At 40.1% G+C, this 19,498-nt stretch overlaps 1 protein-coding gene across 1 annotated transcript in view; it reads right to left on the bottom strand.

Annotated features, from left to right (window-relative positions):
* CCDC170 (coiled-coil domain containing 170) overlaps positions 1-18,351 on the bottom strand; it is a 45,511-nt gene extending 27,160 nt beyond the window's left edge. The window contains 6 exon segments of the mRNA XM_080585901.1: positions 700-844; positions 5,800-6,056; positions 8,980-9,111; positions 15,008-15,035; positions 16,451-16,527; positions 17,627-18,351. Of these exon segments, the coding sequence (XP_080442027.1) occupies positions 700-844; positions 5,800-6,056; positions 8,980-9,111; positions 15,008-15,035; positions 16,451-16,527; positions 17,627-18,151 (1,164 nt within the window). The 5' untranslated portion in view covers positions 18,152-18,351.
* Between the last annotated feature and the right edge of the window lie 1,147 nt (positions 18,352-19,498).

Below are 19,498 nucleotides of genomic sequence, written 5' to 3'. Positions count from 1 at the left end.
AAAAGGTTGAAAGAGTACACAAACAATTTTCCTTTCCTAAGTGGACGTTCTGCATTCAGTACTTCAGGAATATTCTGAGGGGAGATAATAAATTTTTATGCTTAAGTTTCAAATACACCCTATATTGATTCACAGCATTTTATTACTCAGTTAACAGTTACACAGGGCACAGTTAAGGTTGTTTTAGCAAATGCCATTTCAGATATTTCTACTTAATGGTACGTCAGCTTGAGATAAGTATTAAACACAAGTGGTAGAATTTGCATGTCATCTTGTGATGCCCATTGCTAATGTTTTCAGGAAAGCTTTCAACCATATCAAGGTTGTACTTGGAAACTATAGGCTGATAAAATATGTACGCAAATAAGACTGAATTCACTAAAGTCAATTAGTGTTCAACACCTTTGAAAATCAGGCCAATATGAAAAACCTGTCTTAAACGATACCACTCTGCAAATTATTATTTAAGACAAAGATTCCTCTTTATATATATATAATAAACAAATATTCTTCTACTAATTTTCTACGTAGAAGGATTAATTCATTTTCTTCGTCAAACCAGTTTTTTGGAGGGGTTGTTTGTTTTGTTTTTATGAATTAAACTAACTTTGTCACTCCTGCGGATATTCCTAAAACACAGTAAAAGGTTTTAATAAGTCTTGTCCACACATATTAGAAAACCCTTGCTTACACAATCACCTTTGACATTAAATGTTCCTGTGGTTTCTCTTTCTCTCTGATGTCTGCGTCCAAGAATTCAGAAAGCTGTGAAAGGAGCTCTTCATACTTTCTGCTGATCTTAAAAGCTTGTGTCTTGCTTTCTTCACACTCATTCAAATATTTACTAATTCAACGAAATAGACAAACCAAAAAAAATCAGGATAAATGTTCTCTGAAACACAATTCTAGGCAAAAGATATTATCCCAAGATGATTGCTAGCTTCTGCATACTGGAAAATGAATTTTGAAAGTTACATGTTATGTAGCTCTCTCTACATACTGTTTAATATATATAACTTTTTTTAGTCACCTTATGTGTGAACACGTCTTCATCTTTGCTTTTGATTAGCACTTTAAAGAATCTTCTACAATCCCAACCACATTCTCAGCACAAAATTTCAATAAAAGAACTAGGTAGCATCAATGCACTGTCCTCAGGATATTCAAAATGGAGGCTGCACGTAAAAGCTTAGGAAAAGGGGGAAGAGCGATCAAATTACAGTAAAAATATATTAAAGCACTTATCATCCCTCTCTAATGAAACTGACAGTGCTGTTCAAAAAACAGGGGAAAGACAAGCCCCTCCTGACTGATGGAAGCGTAGGGCATCCAGAGAGCTTGTGAGGGGAAGTTCACAGGCAAAAGCAGAGAGGAGAGACACTATTTTGCTGCACATACACACTCTTCTGCGGTGTAACACTGCCCATGAACACAGGGCATAGAGGTAAAGAGGTTAAAAAAAAAAAGTGCAGGTTGGATTCAGGTTAAAGGCATCCATTAAAGAAAAAAAGCATCAAGGGATCACCACAATATTATGCAGAAAAGGCAGCTTTTTGTCATCAGTTTCATCACTTTCAAAAGGTGCCTACCATACAGATACATAACTCATGTGAAACACCTATCAGTCCTACTGCTAAAGGTAGCAACATTAACAGCAGGTATCAGTTTGTAAGTGTTCCCTGTAAGAATGAACAAACAACAGAGTGGCCTAAATATGTTTACTCCCTTCCAGTTGCCAGGAACAGTTTCCCATGTCTGGGAAACATGCATTGCCGTAGCCTGCACAGATAGCAAATGTGCTATTATGTCTAAATCTTGCTCACGATGCCGTAACACTGAGCATCACTCCTGAAAAACTACAAAGAGAGTGACTAACAAAAATAATCCCCAAACAAAGTTCAAAATTCATTTAATCCAAACATCAACTCCAAATCTATTTTGGAGTATCTTATTAGAAGGAGGAGCAGTTTATACTTGTGGTACACCAGTCTCAGTACACCTGTCAACTGACGCTGAAGAAAGGAACTGCTAACAAGCTGTCCATAGCACTTGCTAATCCCAACAGCATGCAGAGATCGGATATAACATTACCGTACAGCACAGAAACAGCATCGACAATTCTCAGTTTGGAGCCATTCTCCGATAAAACCCATGAAAATGGTACTCAGTGGTAAAAATACACTCAGTGCAAGAGACAAATCTATTGAGCTTCCAGATAAGAAAGTACTTTCTAAAGCAAGGTCTTCACAAAGATTTGAATGCTGAAATAAAATGAGATGTGAGATATCACCAAACAGCTGTTTAGGGCAACTAGTTTATTGAAACTGTTAAATACTTGTTTATGAGAGCACAGCACTGTTCAAAGTTTTCAAGGTGGTCATGCTAGCCATTTCTGGGCTCATTCTTCTCCATTTCTGATTTCTTCCTCTCTAGGATGGCAATCAAACAGGCACAGAGCATCACTTCATAATCACTTTCATAAAAGCAGCATGAGAAACCTATAGAAAATGCACAGTGGGTGCAAAGGCAGTCCATTAAATGTCCACTAGATTGCTGTAAGACAGTCCTGGAAAACTTCAAGATGGAACCTTAGGAGAGAGGAAAGCAAGGTTGTTGTCAGTGCTTCAAAGGGGAAGACAGGAGAACAAAGAGGAATGGAAAACATTAATTACTGCTCTGCACAGGATGCAGAGAACTCTGTGTAATACTGCACAGCACCCACTGTGAACCAGGAGAGCTTTGCTTTCTGCAAAGCACGCTCTGACCCTCAGAAAACAAGCACCTCGCAGCTTTCTCACCTCCAGGCAATTGGCATTCTCCTCCGTTACCCCAGCAAAACTAAGCTGTGAGATGGTTACTAAACTGCTGTCCTGAGGAGGGATACATCAGAAGTGAAAAGGTATGAAAATCCAGAAATGCCATACATGCACATATATACATTAGAATATTGTATTAAATTGACTGCCAATCATGCAAATTGTTCTATGGCTTTGAAAATAAGGTGCATCACCCACAGAACCAGGAGCACTGCTAAAAATAAACAATTGGAAGAACAAATCATACACTTGACAACCCGACGAATAACCTAATTACCTTCAGTACAGCCATAAAGGTGTCAGCACTTAGATAATAGGCATTCAGGTACAAAAAGTGGAACACAGCTCTTTCACAGTTTTGCTAGCTCTTCAGAACTAATGAGCAAAGAGAAGGGGAGAAAAAAAAATGCTCTTCACAGCTCAGGTTCTAAAAATACTTTGGCAATAGACATGTTGAGTAGAAAAATATCATTTTTAATAGGGGAGATGTACTTCTTGGAAACCAATCACAGAATGCATTAAATATTTTTGACTGTATCCCTTGGTATACAATGCAAACGTGTGTTTCGTGCCTACTGGCTTGCTCTTCCCTTTTATCAGTGGTTTTCAATTAAAATCTTGGATACCTAATTATGAACAGCCTTGTTCTACTAAGCTGGTCAGACTAAGCAAGTTCACTACTGAGTCAACACATTGATTAGTATTAAGGGGCACATGTAACCACCAGCTGAGGATGAGAAAAAGCTTTGAAAGCATGTACCGTAGATTCATAATCAGTTTAATCCAACATGGTTGTTGCTTCCAGAACAGCAGGCTCACTTCCCTTTGTCCCTTTCCTTTTGCCAACCGTCTAGTGGTACAGCCAGGTACACAGCTAACTGGATCTGGGATTGTCAGAGCTGCAAATTGAGCTTTTTATTTTGCTCACTTTTCTCTTGGAGCAGATCCCTGGTCCCTGACCACCATGCAGCAACACAAATGGAAATACTGACACACGTAACATGAGCAAAACAGAGCAGCTACCTAAAAGACAGGACCACAGTGGGAGAAACAGCACAGATTTATACCACATAAAACTTACCATATCCCTGTAACAATAGGCTAACTCTGATGCATGGTATTTTGGCAGATTTCTCCTAGCAAGTGAAGCAAACAGGATAGGAGGCCCTTCTTTCTTTTTTTCAAAAGTAGCATTTTAAAGAGTCTTAATAACCATTATCTCAGAGACTGTGATGTTTTCTATGTTGCTAGGACGCATAATACACTTTTTGGCTTTACTATCCCTTGCTTATATTGGGATTGTATCTAAAAACCTCGTCAATCAACATTAGCACTCCCCAGGCAGGTTCTTTTAGCAATTCAGCTCATAACAGACAAGTGCACTGCAATGGATTTCTCCAGATACTAAAATAACTTAATTATCCACTTCTAACTCACAGAGCCTGAAAGAGCTGTGCAAAATACTGATTTGAGAATTACAGATATCTGGTAATGCTTGTCTTGCTTTTAACTAGACAATATCAAGACAGACACAGATATTAGCCTTGTAATGGTGAAAAATCCATTAAAAAAGAATCATAGAATGGCTCGGGTTGGAAGGGACCTCAAAGATCATCTAACTCCAAGCCCCCTGCCATAGGCAGGGATGCCACCCACTAGATCAGGTTGGCCCAGACCCCACCCAGCCTGGCCTTGAACACCTCCAGGGATGGAACATCCACAACTTCTCTGGCAACCTGTTCTTGTGTCTCAGCACCCTTACAGTATAGAATTTCCTCCTAATATCTAGTATAAATCTTTTTTAGTTTAAATAAAATAAATCTCTTTATCTCTATCTCTTTTTTTTTTTTTAATAAATCTCTTAGTTTAAGATCATTCCCCCTTGTCCTATCTTTATCTACCTGAGTAAAGAGTCACTCTCCATCTTTTTTATAAGACCCCTTTAAGTATTGAAAAGCCACAATGAGGTTTCCCCGGAGCCTTTTCTTCTTCAGGCTGAACATCCCCAGCTCTCTCAGCCTTTCTTCATAGGAGAGGTGTTCCAGCCCTTTGATCATCTTTGTAGCCCTCCACTGGACCCGCTCTAACAGCTCCACATCTTTCTCGAGCTGCGGGCCCCAGACCTGGATACAGTATTCCAGGTGGAGCCTCATGAGGGCAGAGTAGAGGGGAAAAATCACCTCCCTTTACTGCTGGCCACTCCTCTGATGAGGCAGCCCAGGATGCAGTTGGACTTCTGGACTGCAAGCACACACTGCTAGCTCATGTCTCGCCTTCTGTCCACCAGAACCCCCCAAGTCCTTCTTTGCAGGGCTGCTCTCAATGAGTTCTTCTCCCAGTCTGTACTCATGTCCAGGACTGCCCTGACCCAGGTGCAGCACCTTGCATTTGGACTTGTTGAACCTCATGCAGTTCACATGGGCCCACTTCTCCAGCCTGTCCAGGTCCCTTTGGATGACATCCCTTCCTTCTACTGTACCAACTGCATCACTCAGCTTGATGTCATCTGCAAACTTGCTGAGGGTACACTCAATCCCATCATCTATGTCACTGATGAAGATATTGAAAAGCACTGGTCCTAAGACAGACCCCAGAAGGACACCGCTTGTCATCGGTCTCCACCTGGACATAGAACCCCTGACCACTACTCTCTGGGTGCAGCCACTGAGCCAATTCCTTATCCTTTCTTTTTTTTTTTTTTTTTTGGGGGGGGTGTGCGTGCATATTGTGGTTACACCAAGCTGACTCATTATAGTGATTTCTTCTCCAAAGGACACAACTCTTAAAACCCCGTTTATGGTCTAACAACTCAAACCTAAATACCAGTTTTGAAACCTTCCACACACACTCAGGTACAATTGTTTTACAGAACATAACTGCAGATCTGAATTCTGTCATAAATTCTGCCCACCAACTTATTTTTCTGTTGACAACTGCAGCTTTCTGTCATCAAAAAATGTTTCTCATCTCACATGAATCTTACTTAAGTTTGGCATTTTGCTCATGAAGTTTCTCCTTCAGCTCACAGTTTTCCTTGAATGCTGCCTGAGCTGTCAGCTCAGCCTGTTTTTTGGAAGTGGCAAGTACACTGGACTCTTCCTCTGTCTCTCGAACTCGAGTTTGCAAAGACAGGAGAAGAGACGCCTGTCTAGCATTGTTTTCCTTGTAGCTTTCAGCTTCAGCCTTCAGCTCTTGAAAAGAGGCTTCCTTAGAGACCATTCTGGACCTGAGTTCTAGAAGCTATAAACAGAAAATGAGAAAATTAATTAAAAAGGAAAAATAATTTCGTGCAGACTGACATGCTTGCCTGCATTAAAAGTTCAATAACGTGACAAGAAACACAGACTTGTGAGAAGACAGTCTTCTATCACTATGAAACTGAGTGGAGGGAGACAATTTTATTTTATATTACTAAAAGAAAATAATAGGGGAAAAAAAAACTTATGTTGTATAATACAACTTAATATAATCTCTCTGCCTGGAAGATACATTTGCTCACAAATACAGAATTAGAAAATACCCACTTTACTTCTCACACACAACCTTAACTCACCTCCCTTATGCAGCTGCATTACAATACAGTAATTAATACCACCATTCCCTCTTTTTTTTTGCCTGCCTCCTCCCTGCTCCCAGTTCTAGTGCACAATTCCACAAATAATGTATAGCTGTGGGGAGATGTAATAGCAAAGTATCCTGTTTTATGAGGGTGGAACCTTTTGATGATTTGCAGCATATTCAGAGGCAAAGAAGTTTCTGGAGATTTGTGCTTTAAGGTAATCTCTTTCCAGCTTATGCAAACAGTTATTTTTTGGTCAGTGAAATGTAGCTCGATTTACACAGAAACGGCAAGAGAGACTTGTAAGGAGGAGGAGGAGGGAGATTACTGCCAAACGTTAAGAACCTGATCCAGAGATATTAGAGCCTCCCAGTAGTTCATGGAGTTCATTCATTTTTCTTTACCTTCCCCTCTCTCTTTTTGTTAAAGTACCATTTTCCATTGAATTATTTATGCTACAGACTTCTGCAAAAGATTGAGCTTCAAGCAGATGCACCAAGCACACACAGAATTTCAGTTCAACTATTTTACTTTGTTAAAAGCAACATATAATTTAAAGCAAAACTTTTACTATTAGAAGTGTTAAGGTTTGATTCCAGCTTTCCTGACAATTCCAGATATAAGCAGCAGGGCTTTTAACTTGTGGCAAGCATCAGTGAATATTTAAGACATCAAGCTGCAATACAGGAGGTCAGAAAATTCATGGTTCTACCAGGAGCTTCTGGTGTGACCAAACCTAAGATACTCAGAGTGAAATTCCAGGAGGCTGGTGAGCCAACTGAACAGCCACTGCCTTTGGAGCTGACGTAAACCAGTGCTGATTTTGAGAAATGCAGCTCCATCCTTTCCCAGTCTCATAGGCTTCATGTCCATACTCCACCCTCTTCTTTGCGCTAGCAGAAATACTCCTATGGCGATGAGATGAAATAGATCAGGAAACTGATCCGGCTCAAAAAACGACCCAGAAGGAAAGGCTTTATCCTTCAGCTGGATCCGTTCCACAGTCCAGCACACCATAAGACACAGACATTTGTGCCAAGGCAAACGATAGGACAGTGTGGGAAAGGAAACAAGCAGCTGAAGGAACAGCAGGATTGCTTTGTTTGGCAGTTAAACCAAGTTATGGTAGCTTAAAGTGTTCATAACCTTAAAATTTTCTCTGTGGTTCAACTCCCCATCTGCAAAATGTGATATTTTTTCCTCTGTCTATTGCCTTTGTGGTCAGTTCCAATAGCAGAATAAAACAAAAATAATCCCATATTATGAATTTTAAGAGTGCTCAGCGTAACTGGGCTCTGACCCCAGCTGGGTCATGAAGGTCTTTATTAAGAAGAGCATGAACAGCTGCTTTCTTGACTATTCTTCTGTTTTGCAAGAACAGTGCTGAAAGATTCTATAAATCAGTCGGTCATGCTGGCAATAAAGCCATTCGAGATTTCCAGTGAAAAAAATTCTGTCTATGAGAACATGGAATTCTGTACAACTTTGTGAAAAAGAAATTTAGAGTACTTATCCTAGATAGCAATTAACTGTAAAAGATCTTTGCAGTAATTTCAGGATCAACTGGTCGAATTCAAGCTCAGCTGACAGACACTCATCCCTATAGCTCTGACTGGATACTGAATAAACAATTCATTCTTCTACAATATTACATGTTCTTGCTGTTTCCCATATTCAGTTATCTACAATAAAATAAATTTTATTTCATTGACTCTTTTTTAAGGTTCAGAAGCTATGCAAGTGTTTCTCGAAGCACTTTACAGAGTGCAAGAGAAATACACATTTGTAACATGTACAGACGTTTAAAGAACTAGCTGGACGAATGTTCACGTCTCTATCAAACTTTATGTATCTATGTATACTTATGAATATATACACCTAAAAGTATGGAAATAAACATATGAACCTTTTCATTACTCTTAGATGCAAATATTGACTCCATTTTGAAACTGACCACCACCTGCATTGCTGCATTGTATCAAATCTACCTTATTTGGTCCTACGTTAACAAAAATTAAGCATGAAAATACAGAAACTCTGAAAGTTATCCTCTAATAAATCCTCTCTCCTGAAAACTACCATCCACACAACAGAGACAGCAGAAAAGGATGCATATAGGTTCTCCAGTTAAAATCAGCCTCACTAGCTCAAACACAACTTCACTGGTGATGCAAGCAATGCAAATTTTGGGAGCCATAACTCAAATAAATTGGAGAAATGGGTGAGGATGGGCAGTTATCTCTGAAGTTACTAGCAACAACAGCAGGACATCTGTCAGAATTTTTACACAACCACAATTTCAAAATATTAACTTCCAGGTTTAATTACAAAATATTGCATTTAGTATTGCATGATGATGATAAAAACTAGAGTGGTTCAAATCTTGAAAATATAAACTCATAGTTCTTGAGCACAGAATCAAGCAGAGTAAAAATCACATCAGAACTCTAAAAAGAAAAAAAAAAAGGAATATTATAAGAACCAAAAGGTTTGTAACCAACCCAAGAATTTTTAGACTTTCTGCAAACTTTCTATTCTCAACAGAAAGATACTGTAGAAAATCTTCAGATGTGGAGAAGTATTTGGAGGTATTTTAAAATATACCTCTGATTGGGCACAATCATACTTCACTGAAAGTGCTGCAAGTTCACTTTGAGCAGTCTCTGCTGCAGCTCGATAGCGGTTTATCTGCTCTCTGGTGACAGGAATATCCAAAAGAAAGTGATCATAAGACTCCTGGGGAGACAATGTGAAAACAAAACCATTAGACATCACATTTTAAAACATTTTTGCTTCCGTGCTTTTTTGTTTTTTTTTCAGCTACTAAAGGGCCTCTCTTCCAAGCATGTTATTTCCAGAGTAACTCACCCTCATTGTAATATAAAGTAAACAGTCATTTCTCTATCAGCCACCACTTTCACCTGCAATTTAAGCCATCAGCATCAGTGCTAGAGTATACCAGGAGAGCAACACGCTTGTTAGAGAAAGGCCTTTCTATTCTTTACACAAGTCCACGGCCTCTAAAAAGGGGTAGGCTAATGCTAGGTTGCCTTGTGTATCTATATTTCAATTCAGCATTGTGGGAGGAAAAAAAAGTAATGAGATTAAAAATCTCAGTTACAACTAAAAATCACAACTACGGAGTTATTTGACTTTTGCATGCTGCTTCTAGTTGGTGTTGTTCTTGTCACTCAGCATTTCCCACCACACAACAGACTGCTGCCAACACGCTGACAAATTGTGAAGGCATAATTCTGAATCCTCAGTGTCTATGAGGGTATCTTGCAACTTTCAAGCCAGAATTTGCAGTTGTATTACATACAGACAGATTAATCTAACTCATAAATTAGAAGGAGGGAGAAAATAAAGGTAGATCATATGAATCTCTATAAAGGGCTAACCTGCTCCCTTGGTACCCTCCTTCCATTAACAGTGGCCATTAGCAGGTTCCCAAGCAGATACAGCACAAGTACATAAGATATTCCCCCTCAGCAATTCCATAGCCTCCAATTATTTTCAGCTCAGGTTACTTCCTGCAGTTTCCATGAACTTAGTCACACTCAAAAGTCCCCTGTCGACAAACCTCTCCAGTCACTCCTTCAACCCATGTCAACTTTCACACAAAAGGTTTTGTTGGCGATGATGTACTAAAGTGTCTCTTATACAAAGAACGACTTTGTTTTTCAGACTGCAGTTATTCTAAATACCCCCATAATTTTACATTGAAAGAATTAAAAAAAAAAAAAAAGCACACTGGCTGTCAATCTTCTCTGTGCCACGTGTGATTCTGCAGCTTTCTATCACGTCTCACCTCCGCTGTCTCTGTACCAGGTTGAAGAATCCATGCCTACTCAGGCCTCCATCTGTTTCTCAAAGTCAGTTTTTGGCTTGCCCAGTTGTGCTTTTACTTTTAATCAGCCATGGCTAAAAGTCCTTTTGAGTTCTTACTATGAAGTTTGGGCACAATTTCAGTTTTTTGAATGATACTTTCTTGTCCCCAGCAATCACCATTACCATACTGACTTTCTTTCATCCTTTTTCAAACCCTACTAATAGATGACAAGTACTGGCTTTGTGCTTCCAGCAGTCTCCTTCACACCACTTTCAAGACTACAATTCTTTTAGCCATGCCTTCTAGACTCTTTTCAATACGCTTTCTTATTTTTGTGCATTTCTACAGTAGAGCACAAATGCAGTGGATTTCTTGGCCTTTGTTATTTAAATCTTTCAATATGAAAATTGAGACCTGAGGTCTTGATAGGAGTTCCATTAGACAGAACATTTTTTCAGTCAGCCATGACTACAAAATGATGTAATTTAACATCTTCAGAACTGAAGTCCGTTTAGGCGATACTGGGAGCACGTGTGTTAGAGGACAGAACAAGAGAATTTTATTCCATCAGCTGCCACACAGGTAAACAAAACTGCAATACTAATGCTTTTAGGTATGTGTTACGAAATGCAACTCTCCACCAGTTCATGCCTGCCCTCGAAACTAGGTATTCCAGTGGCGACAGACGAGGTGTTGTCTTCACTCCATGCTGTTCCTGATGGCCAGCAAAGGGGGTGCCAGCCTGCAACACGCTCTTTTCAAGCAACTCAGGGAGGCAGATTTACAGCTAAATTATTTAGGAAAGCCATGCATGATTTTTTAAATGAGCTACAGTGCCATTCTATGTAATTAAGTAGTATTAACTCCACGTAGAAAGAAGCAATTTGTATAGGCTTGTCATACTTGAAAACTAAAATTCATTCTCCATAGTACCCTTATTTAAATGCAAAAATTACTCCTGAACAATTACCTGGAACAAAAATATTTTTCTGTAATAAAATATATTTCAGTTCTAAATGGAACATTACCCTCCTGTAACAAGCTGGTAAGTACTGGTAAGATCCATGCATTAAAATGTTTATTTGAATATAAAAGCATGAAAATTTTCTGTGACAGGCCACTAAACAAATAGCACTGATGAACACTGAGGAGCAATAGAGCAATAGAAAAAAGCCTGTAGGGATTTCATTAAGAGTGTAGCCAAACGCACTGAACGGCAGGTGAAACTGACATAAATGAGATTAAAATCATAAATGATTCATCAGGTGCCTCTGATGTCATTGTTGTAGTTTGGTCACTGCATGGTGGCACACATGTATGTGTATATACACACAAAAAGCCTTATTTTTTATTTGAGTGCCAGTCTATAAAAACATCAGGGCTGTAAGGACTAGCAAACTAGCAACCTGGAACAATTCACATTCAATTAAAAAAGAAATTAAACAGTGCCTCTCTTCAGCAGACTGTATAACTGGATGTGTAACCCTTACTGAAACAACTGGGAGCAGAAATAGTTTTCTGCCTTCTCTCACCTTTCAGACATACCTGGGCTTTTAGACTTGAAAAGAAAAACACATCAAAAGTGAGCAACACACACCATTAGCTCTTTGCCTGAACTGTTTTCTCACAAACTTGTCGTTTCCATTCTCGTACACTCATCAGTCTCCATGAGCGCAAGACAAACTGAATCTCAAGACATCTTAAGGCTGACTGAGCGAAAGACAACTACCTAAGGTCCCAGAAAGAGAACACTTAGCTATCTGTTCCTTTCCCTGTTGTTTTTTGGTTTGTTTTTGTTGCTTTTTTTTAACTTGTTCCCCTGAAATGAGGGGAAGGAAGGAGGAACAAAAACCTACACAGCAACCTTGGAAGAGTCCAAATAAAGAGCTGAGCTTCCTGATGATCACAGTTGCACAACCTAGATGATCAAAAGGAAATAAGGAGGTGGAGAACAAGTAGCTCCCATGTGTCTTTTAACTGACCAAAACCCATTCTCTGGAACAACATTTTCAGAAAATGCAAGAAGCACGCGTTCTGCTGACATAAACTTACAAGCTTCCTGTGGAGTGTGTAACTGTGTTCATGATTATGACTGCTACAAAACACACCAAAAGAGAAGGCCAGATGGCTAATACAAGCAGCAACTGGAACTACCTGAGTAATAGGACATGTATATAGCTGAAAACTACACACGCTAAAACTGAAAGCATAAAAACTTGCATTTAGAAATTACAGCTTATTAAAACATCACAGAAACCTGTCTACTCAACACTGCACTTTCAACACAGCTTTCTCAATGAGACAAATAAATGAAATGTCCTCCTAATAAAAAAAAATAGCATCATGTCTGCTTTCCTCCAGTCCTCAAGTACCACAGCAGTCCTAAGTGAGAGCTTACACACCACGGCTAGTAAAAGCTATTTCAGCTTCAGAGTCTTTTACGGGGTTGCAGTGCTGACCCTAAGAACTCCCTGTCAGCAGCCTCCTCTTTTAGAGCACGAAGGGTGTGTCTCAGATGCCTTTCCTTTGGCTACGCATTGCATGGAGACAGCCATCTGATGGTTTGATAAGAAAGTTCCAAGTTCTTTAAGGTTTCCTTAAGCCAGAAAGCATGATGTTAAAGGAGCATCCAGAGTTTACAAGAGGTTAATAGAGACTCTTGCACATATTATTTTGGAGTTAAAGTGTGACATGTAGCCCTTCTATTTCATTCTACATCAGCACTGGTTTCCAGGCTGAGATAAATTAGAAGTTCAGCTCCTGTCCAGTCTAAATAGGAAAAAAAATGAACAGTTTTCTAAACAGGTGAATATCTAGTAAAATAACTCTCTATCAAGAAACACATACAGAAATCCTTGAGGAATAAGGCAAAACTACTGGTTTGGACTGTGGCAGAAGGTAAATTACTTTGGATTAGTTTTTATAATATTGTCGACTCTTTAATCTTTCTTCAGTTCCCTAGTAGAGACCGCATTATATCCATCAAGTTTAATCACATTCATCTCCTCAAAGACACTCAGCAGTGCTCTTTCACAGAGGAGTTGCCACTCTCATCAAGACAGACTGATACACGCAGCACAGCTCACGGTCATGTACAGCAGAGCACAGCCTCTGAGATAAAAGTGCTGCCAATTTTCTCAACACTTTATCATCATTCTAAGGGAGTAAGGCACGGCATGGGCCATCTCTTTGCTACTTTGTCTTCTTTTTGCTTTATTCCACTTGTTTCATATTGTACAACCACACGGAATTCTTTGAGGTAGAGAGCTTTGTTTCATCCTGTAGTACAGCACGGCTCCAAAACCACAGCCACTGCTAGCAAATACTAACACTGTTTACATTATTTATATGTTATTATATTTATATTACTGTATTGGCGTACATTTTCTTTTTCTTCCCTAAACAAAGACAACTGCTTCTGACTCTACAGAAAGAGGCACACATCTCGAAACTGATGAAATAATAAAATTACAGATCACAGCTGAAGAAGGCCCCGTTCCTCAGCAACAATCAGTGTAAGAAAGCCCTTTACAGATGGAATTTCTAAAACCTACATTTGTTATACAAAGGTAGATTTTTAAATGGTGAGTATTTTAAAGAGATAAAGATAGACATCCAGAAGGATTTAAAATAAGCCAAGTGCAAAAGTCAACAGGAATTGCCATTCACTCATTTATGGTTTTAGTGAGATTTATAGAAGCAGTTCTCAAGTGCCTTAGCAAATACGAAGCTAATCACTGCAACACCACACTAGGAGAGCTGCTATACTTATAACATTTGGGGGAGGAGGGGAGGGAGCGTACATGTCTTAATATTTAAGTAAATAGCTTTCCATGTTTTGCCAGCAGCTATTCACAAGTCTGGTCATTAGTCATGCATATAACAACTCCATTAACTGGGCTTGACTCTACTACAGGAGTAAGATTTACAATGTACATGTGGGGATTTTGTCACTCCCTGGAAAAAATCAGATTTGTAATGTCTCATGAGTACTACATAGTTTATACTGATTACAGTTATGTGAATAAAATGAATAACGCGCTAAAAGAATAAGAGGCAGTACACAGGAGAAACCTGCATATATTATAATTCAATGAGCTCTAGAGCAGTCTGGGTTTTAAATGTTTCACCCATTCACATTATGAAATTTCTATCTCTTCCCATTTACCAGCAAGAAAATTAAGCTTTCATTTTACTTTCAATGCCAAACAGAAGATAAATCTATATTTACAATATTTAAGAGTAATATTTACTTAAACCTTTAGCTTCATTAGCAATAGACATTCTTTAGAGGATGAACAACATGAGGTCATCATTGTTATTATGTGGTGTGGGTTTTTTCATTTTTTACCAGATAACTACTTCCACCATTTTGGAATCTGGCCTGTAATTGGCAAACTTCACTTAATTCAGAATTGACAGAACATCAACAATATTCACTAGATTTATACCTACCCATACACTTCAAAATCCATCAGCTGTTCAAGTCAGTCACTCCCATTCTGCTTTTATCAGCTTTTCCTTTATTAACAATGTCCTTTCCTGCCACACTTCTAATTTCGACCCTGGCAAACACTGCTAACTCTGCCCCCCTCTCCCCCTTTCCCAAAAGATATATATTTTTTTAATCTCTACAAAAATAGAAAGCCCTCAAAAAGTAATCACTGACCACTACACTGAGTGACTGCTGGTACAGTCTTTCCTTGCCTCTTGCCCATAGCAGATGAACACTACTCAGGGCAGGGAAGCACTTAGGCACATTTGGATTGGCAGACCAAAAATAAATGATGACTCACGAACCTTTATTGGCTCCATTCTTCCTTTGTTTCTAAATGGAAAAAAAAAAATAGAGGTTGAAAACAGGTGATAATAGTTTGCATTCTGAAAACAAACAAAATCCTGAACCTATTTTTCTTCCTAATGCAACTTTATGCTTACAGGTGTATATATGCATAAAAATTGTTCTAATTTCTGAAAACTCAATGCATTTTCCTAACGCAGCAGCACAGATGATTATTATTTGTTGCAACCAGCATGAAGATGACATCCAATATAAAATACTGAGATGAACATTTTTATAGAAAAAATTCTATACAGAATTCATCTCCCTCAGAAATCACAGGGAAATTTTAGTCCCAGGACAATGGAGAACAATAGGAAATCATTTTGCATGGGCTCAACAACCAGAAAAGGGAGCTTAAGCACCATGTTTTGATTGTAAATATTCTAACTACAGTTAGAAATGTAATATTAAAAGTTTGTTGTCATCCAGCACCTGATTAGCTTAACGTTCTGACAAAATAATCAAAATATGTTCTAACAAGGCCACTTTTAAAACTTTCTTGTATAAATTGATTTTAAAGGAAAGAAATCTACTTCAGCATTCAGGGATCATTCAACTTTTATTGTATTTTGCAAAAGAACCTATCCTAATATATATTTAAAAAAAAAGTTCAAGTTTTAGAATATATAAATTTCATAAAATCTGCACAATAAAAAGCTGATCTTATGTAAATATCTGCAAGTTTCATGAAAATCAGGCAGTGGCCAGTTTTCAGAGACTCAGTAGTGAATGAAGGGAAAGCAGATAGCCCTTGGCCAGTGCAGAATTAGCTTGGCAACAGCAGCTAGCCAGCCAGCACACACGTAGCTTCAGAATAGCCACAGCAGCTAAACACACCCATGCAAGAAAGGTGAGCCACTATTACACAATAAGTCAGATTTTGTTAAATCAGATGAAAATAGACCACAATGAACCAGTATCTTAGAGAAGAAAAAAAAAAGTTCATAAATTAACCAGCCTGTATGTATATTTTGGGTAAGCTTAACTTCTTTCTCAGTAAGGCTTTGCCCAATTTGCCTGCCATCAGAGATCTCAAAATATTTGTATTAATACTGCTTTATGAATATCAACCTTTAAAGTTGCATGTAATATTAAAGATGTTGGGTTGGGTGGCGGGGGAGTTATATGCCTGTGGAGGGGTTTTTTTTATGCCTTAGCATAGTTCTGGAAACACACAAAAATGAGTAACACATTCCCAAAAGCCCAAATAATTAGTGAAGAGATTTTCTAAATTCCTTTCAGGAGGGTATTGCTTAGCCCTACCCTCCTCCCTTTGCAGTAGTCATTAAAAAGGTATTACTAAATGATAAAAATCACTGTCTGGTGTTGTTTATCTACTGAAGAGGCTTGATTAATGGGCCCAGATGAAAGTTGCACAACAATCAAAATTTTAATCTTACCCTCTACTACTACAAGCAGCAGTTAAAGCAGTGTCATCTTTCATTTTCCTCTCTGTTAGGAAGAGGTGACTTTGCATCTAAATTTAAATAATAAATTTAGTATGACAAAAGACAGCAGTCTTCTCAAGGCAGAGGTAGAAGCATCAATTACTGTAAATATTATTTTTTTTGGTTTTTTTCCACTTCATCCTTTGGCAGCAGGGCTAAATTAAGGAAATTGGATCTCCCAAGACACTTTATATCATTGATTTTCCAAAACGAATAATGAGGAAGAGCTGATGTGTTTAGTGCCAAAATAATAAAAATGGTAATTGCCAAGACAAGAATTAGGAGTAAAATATAACAAAATTAAGTGCTTATGCGGGGATTTTTGCAGCTCGCTTGTTCTATGGGTTTTACTTCATTGGTGTTGAATAGTGTTATATGACTTTTGTAAGAGATTTGTTTAAAAGAAAGATTTGAAAACAGACCACCACGGAATGCCAACACTCTCGCACTTCTACAACGCCTATTGTGTTTTACCTACAGGCAATACAAGCCAGATATTTGTGATATATTTGAATGTGTGGGTATAAACACAGTTAAGACCGACTTGCTCTAGATTGGTTTGCCGTTTGTAGCCCACAATTTATAAACACAATTTTCTTAATGTGCTCCTGAGCCTCCGCAGAACTGCTCACAGCTTGCTGACTCCAGGTCAGTGGGATGGAGCTGCTGTCAGTTCCCTAACTAAGCTGTGCTAACGAAAACTCTCTAATCAGGTAAAAACAAGCATGGTTAATATAATGGCAATCAATCTTGCAACACACAGAACCTCTGTATTTTTTGTTATATAGCATAATTACACAACTGGCATTCAACTATGAGGGGCATACCAAGCTGTTCGTGCACTAACAAATAGTTTTCCCTTCAGAAAAAGAAACTGTTACAAATTTTCTGCTCTATCTTCAGCAGAAACGAGCTCGATTCTTCCAAGCATTATCCTTGGGTGTCTCCTCTCAATTCACATCAAAGCCAGCGAACCGGTTTCAAAGCAGTAAGAAAGGCGAAGAAGAAATTCTTAGATAACCGTAAATTCCTGCCACATGACAGACCCTCCCTTCTGCAACACTTAACAAGGAGAGGTTTTGTCCTTGAGTTTGTACAGATAAGCTCTAACGATCGGCTCAAGCTTACCGAGGTGGGATTGAAGCACACGCCCACCACCAAGTAAAGCTCTGCAGCTGCAGAAATTGTTAAAAAAATAATAACAATAAATTTAAAATCGAAAAGACAACTGGTGAGAGCGGTTTCCAGCCAGCCGTACTGTCGGTCGCCCTCCGCAGAAACAGCCAACAGAAAACTCCTGGAGACCGGGAAAGCGTTTTTCCAAAACTGCTCCGAGCACGGCCCGGCCTCGGAGGGCTCAGAGGGGCCGGCGGGGCTGCTCCCGGCCCCGGAGCACGGCCCGGCCCTGCCGGCAGCCGGTACCTGGGCAGCCGAGGGGCGGCCGGGGCTGAGCGGGGCCCGGGGCTCCCGGCTGCCGGCCCGCGGGCCGCTCATGGCGGCCGCGGCGCTGGCTCTGTCCCCAAGGCAACGCGGGCGGGCCCGGCTCGTTGGGTACGGAGACAGCGCATACCATGGGGCCATTCTTATGTAAATGATGCCTCGCCCCTCTTCGGGGGTCAGTTTCCACTCGCCATGGAGCAGTAGTGAAAACATCCGGTCAGCAGCACAAATACTAGATCTGAAGATTAAGTTAACGGGAGCGGGTGCATGCGTGTTGACCTTACAGACACAACCTCTATTTTCCTGTAAACAGGACAGCAGCAAACTGCGCCACAAAGCCACTTCCACTGAAGCATATAATGTTTGAGGTTGGGAAAGAAGCAGTTGGGATCATCAAGCCCAACCACCCATCTGATCTATTGAGTCCCACCACAAAACCATGTCCCTAAGCACTGCATCCACACATCTCTTAAATACCTTCAGGGATGGCAACTCCCTTGGTGGCCTGTTCCAATGGTTAACCCCCCTTCTTGTGAAGAAATTCTTCCTGATACCCACTCTAAGACTCTTCTCGCACAACTTGAGGCCCTTTTCTCACATGCTATCACTTGCCCCCTGAGAAAAGAGACCAACACCCGCCTCACTACAACTTCCTTTTAGGTGGTTGTAGAGAGCAATGAGGTCTCCCCTGAGCCTCCTCTTCTCCAGACCAAACAACCCCAGTTCCCTCAGCTGCTCCTCACAGGACTTGTGTTCCCAGGCCCCTCACCAGCTTCGTAGCCCTGCTCTGGACACGCTCCAGGGCCTCGATGTCCTTCTTGTGCTGAGGGGCCCAAAGCTGAACACAGCACTCGAGATGTGGCCTCACCAGAGCTGAGTACAGGGGGACGATCACCTCCCTGGTCCTGCTGGCTGCACTACTCCTGATACAAGCCAGGATGCTGTTGGCCTTCTTGGCCACCTGGGCACATGGTCAGCTGGCTGTTGACCAGCACCCCCAGGTCCTTTTCTGCCAGACAAGAGGGCCAAGCCGCATACCCAGAACTGCAGCAACAGCAATTGGTCACACCACTGGGAGATGGAGAACACAAGATGTCCTCTGATTTGGGAAGTGCCTGGAAGTGACCCATCTTTTTGAAGGGGTGTTCACAGAAGCTTTTTTCCACTTCAAATACTCCGAACAAGAGCACTTCACAGAGCCGAGAAAATTACCCTTTTTCTCAAGAAATCAAGGTGGAGGCCCAAAGACCAAATGACACCATGCTCTTGCTCAGGCACAGTTTCCTTCTCTTCTCCAAGAGACTGGAAAATGAGCAGTCCACACAGCATGGGGAGAGCAGGCTGCCTTCATTACAGCAAAAATAACTCCATCAGACAGGGGAACCTCCTCCTCACCTCCCTTCCAAATAAAGTAGATAAACATGGGAACAGAGGAACTGCAGCTAGCATTAATAAAAGGGAAGGAAAAGAGGAAGGGAAAAAAGGAAGAAAAAGAAACCTTCAGATGTGCAGGCATATTGGCGCTGTATATCACTTACTTTGGAGCTGCTTAATCAGGCC

Source organism: Anser brachyrhynchus (genome assembly GCF_964034855.1).
Source record: "Anser brachyrhynchus genome assembly, chromosome: 3".
Taxonomy (NCBI): Eukaryota; Metazoa; Chordata; class Aves; order Anseriformes; family Anatidae; genus Anser; species Anser brachyrhynchus.
Note: the sequence above shows the minus strand (reverse complement) of the source record. Positions and strands in the feature narration are given on the sequence as shown.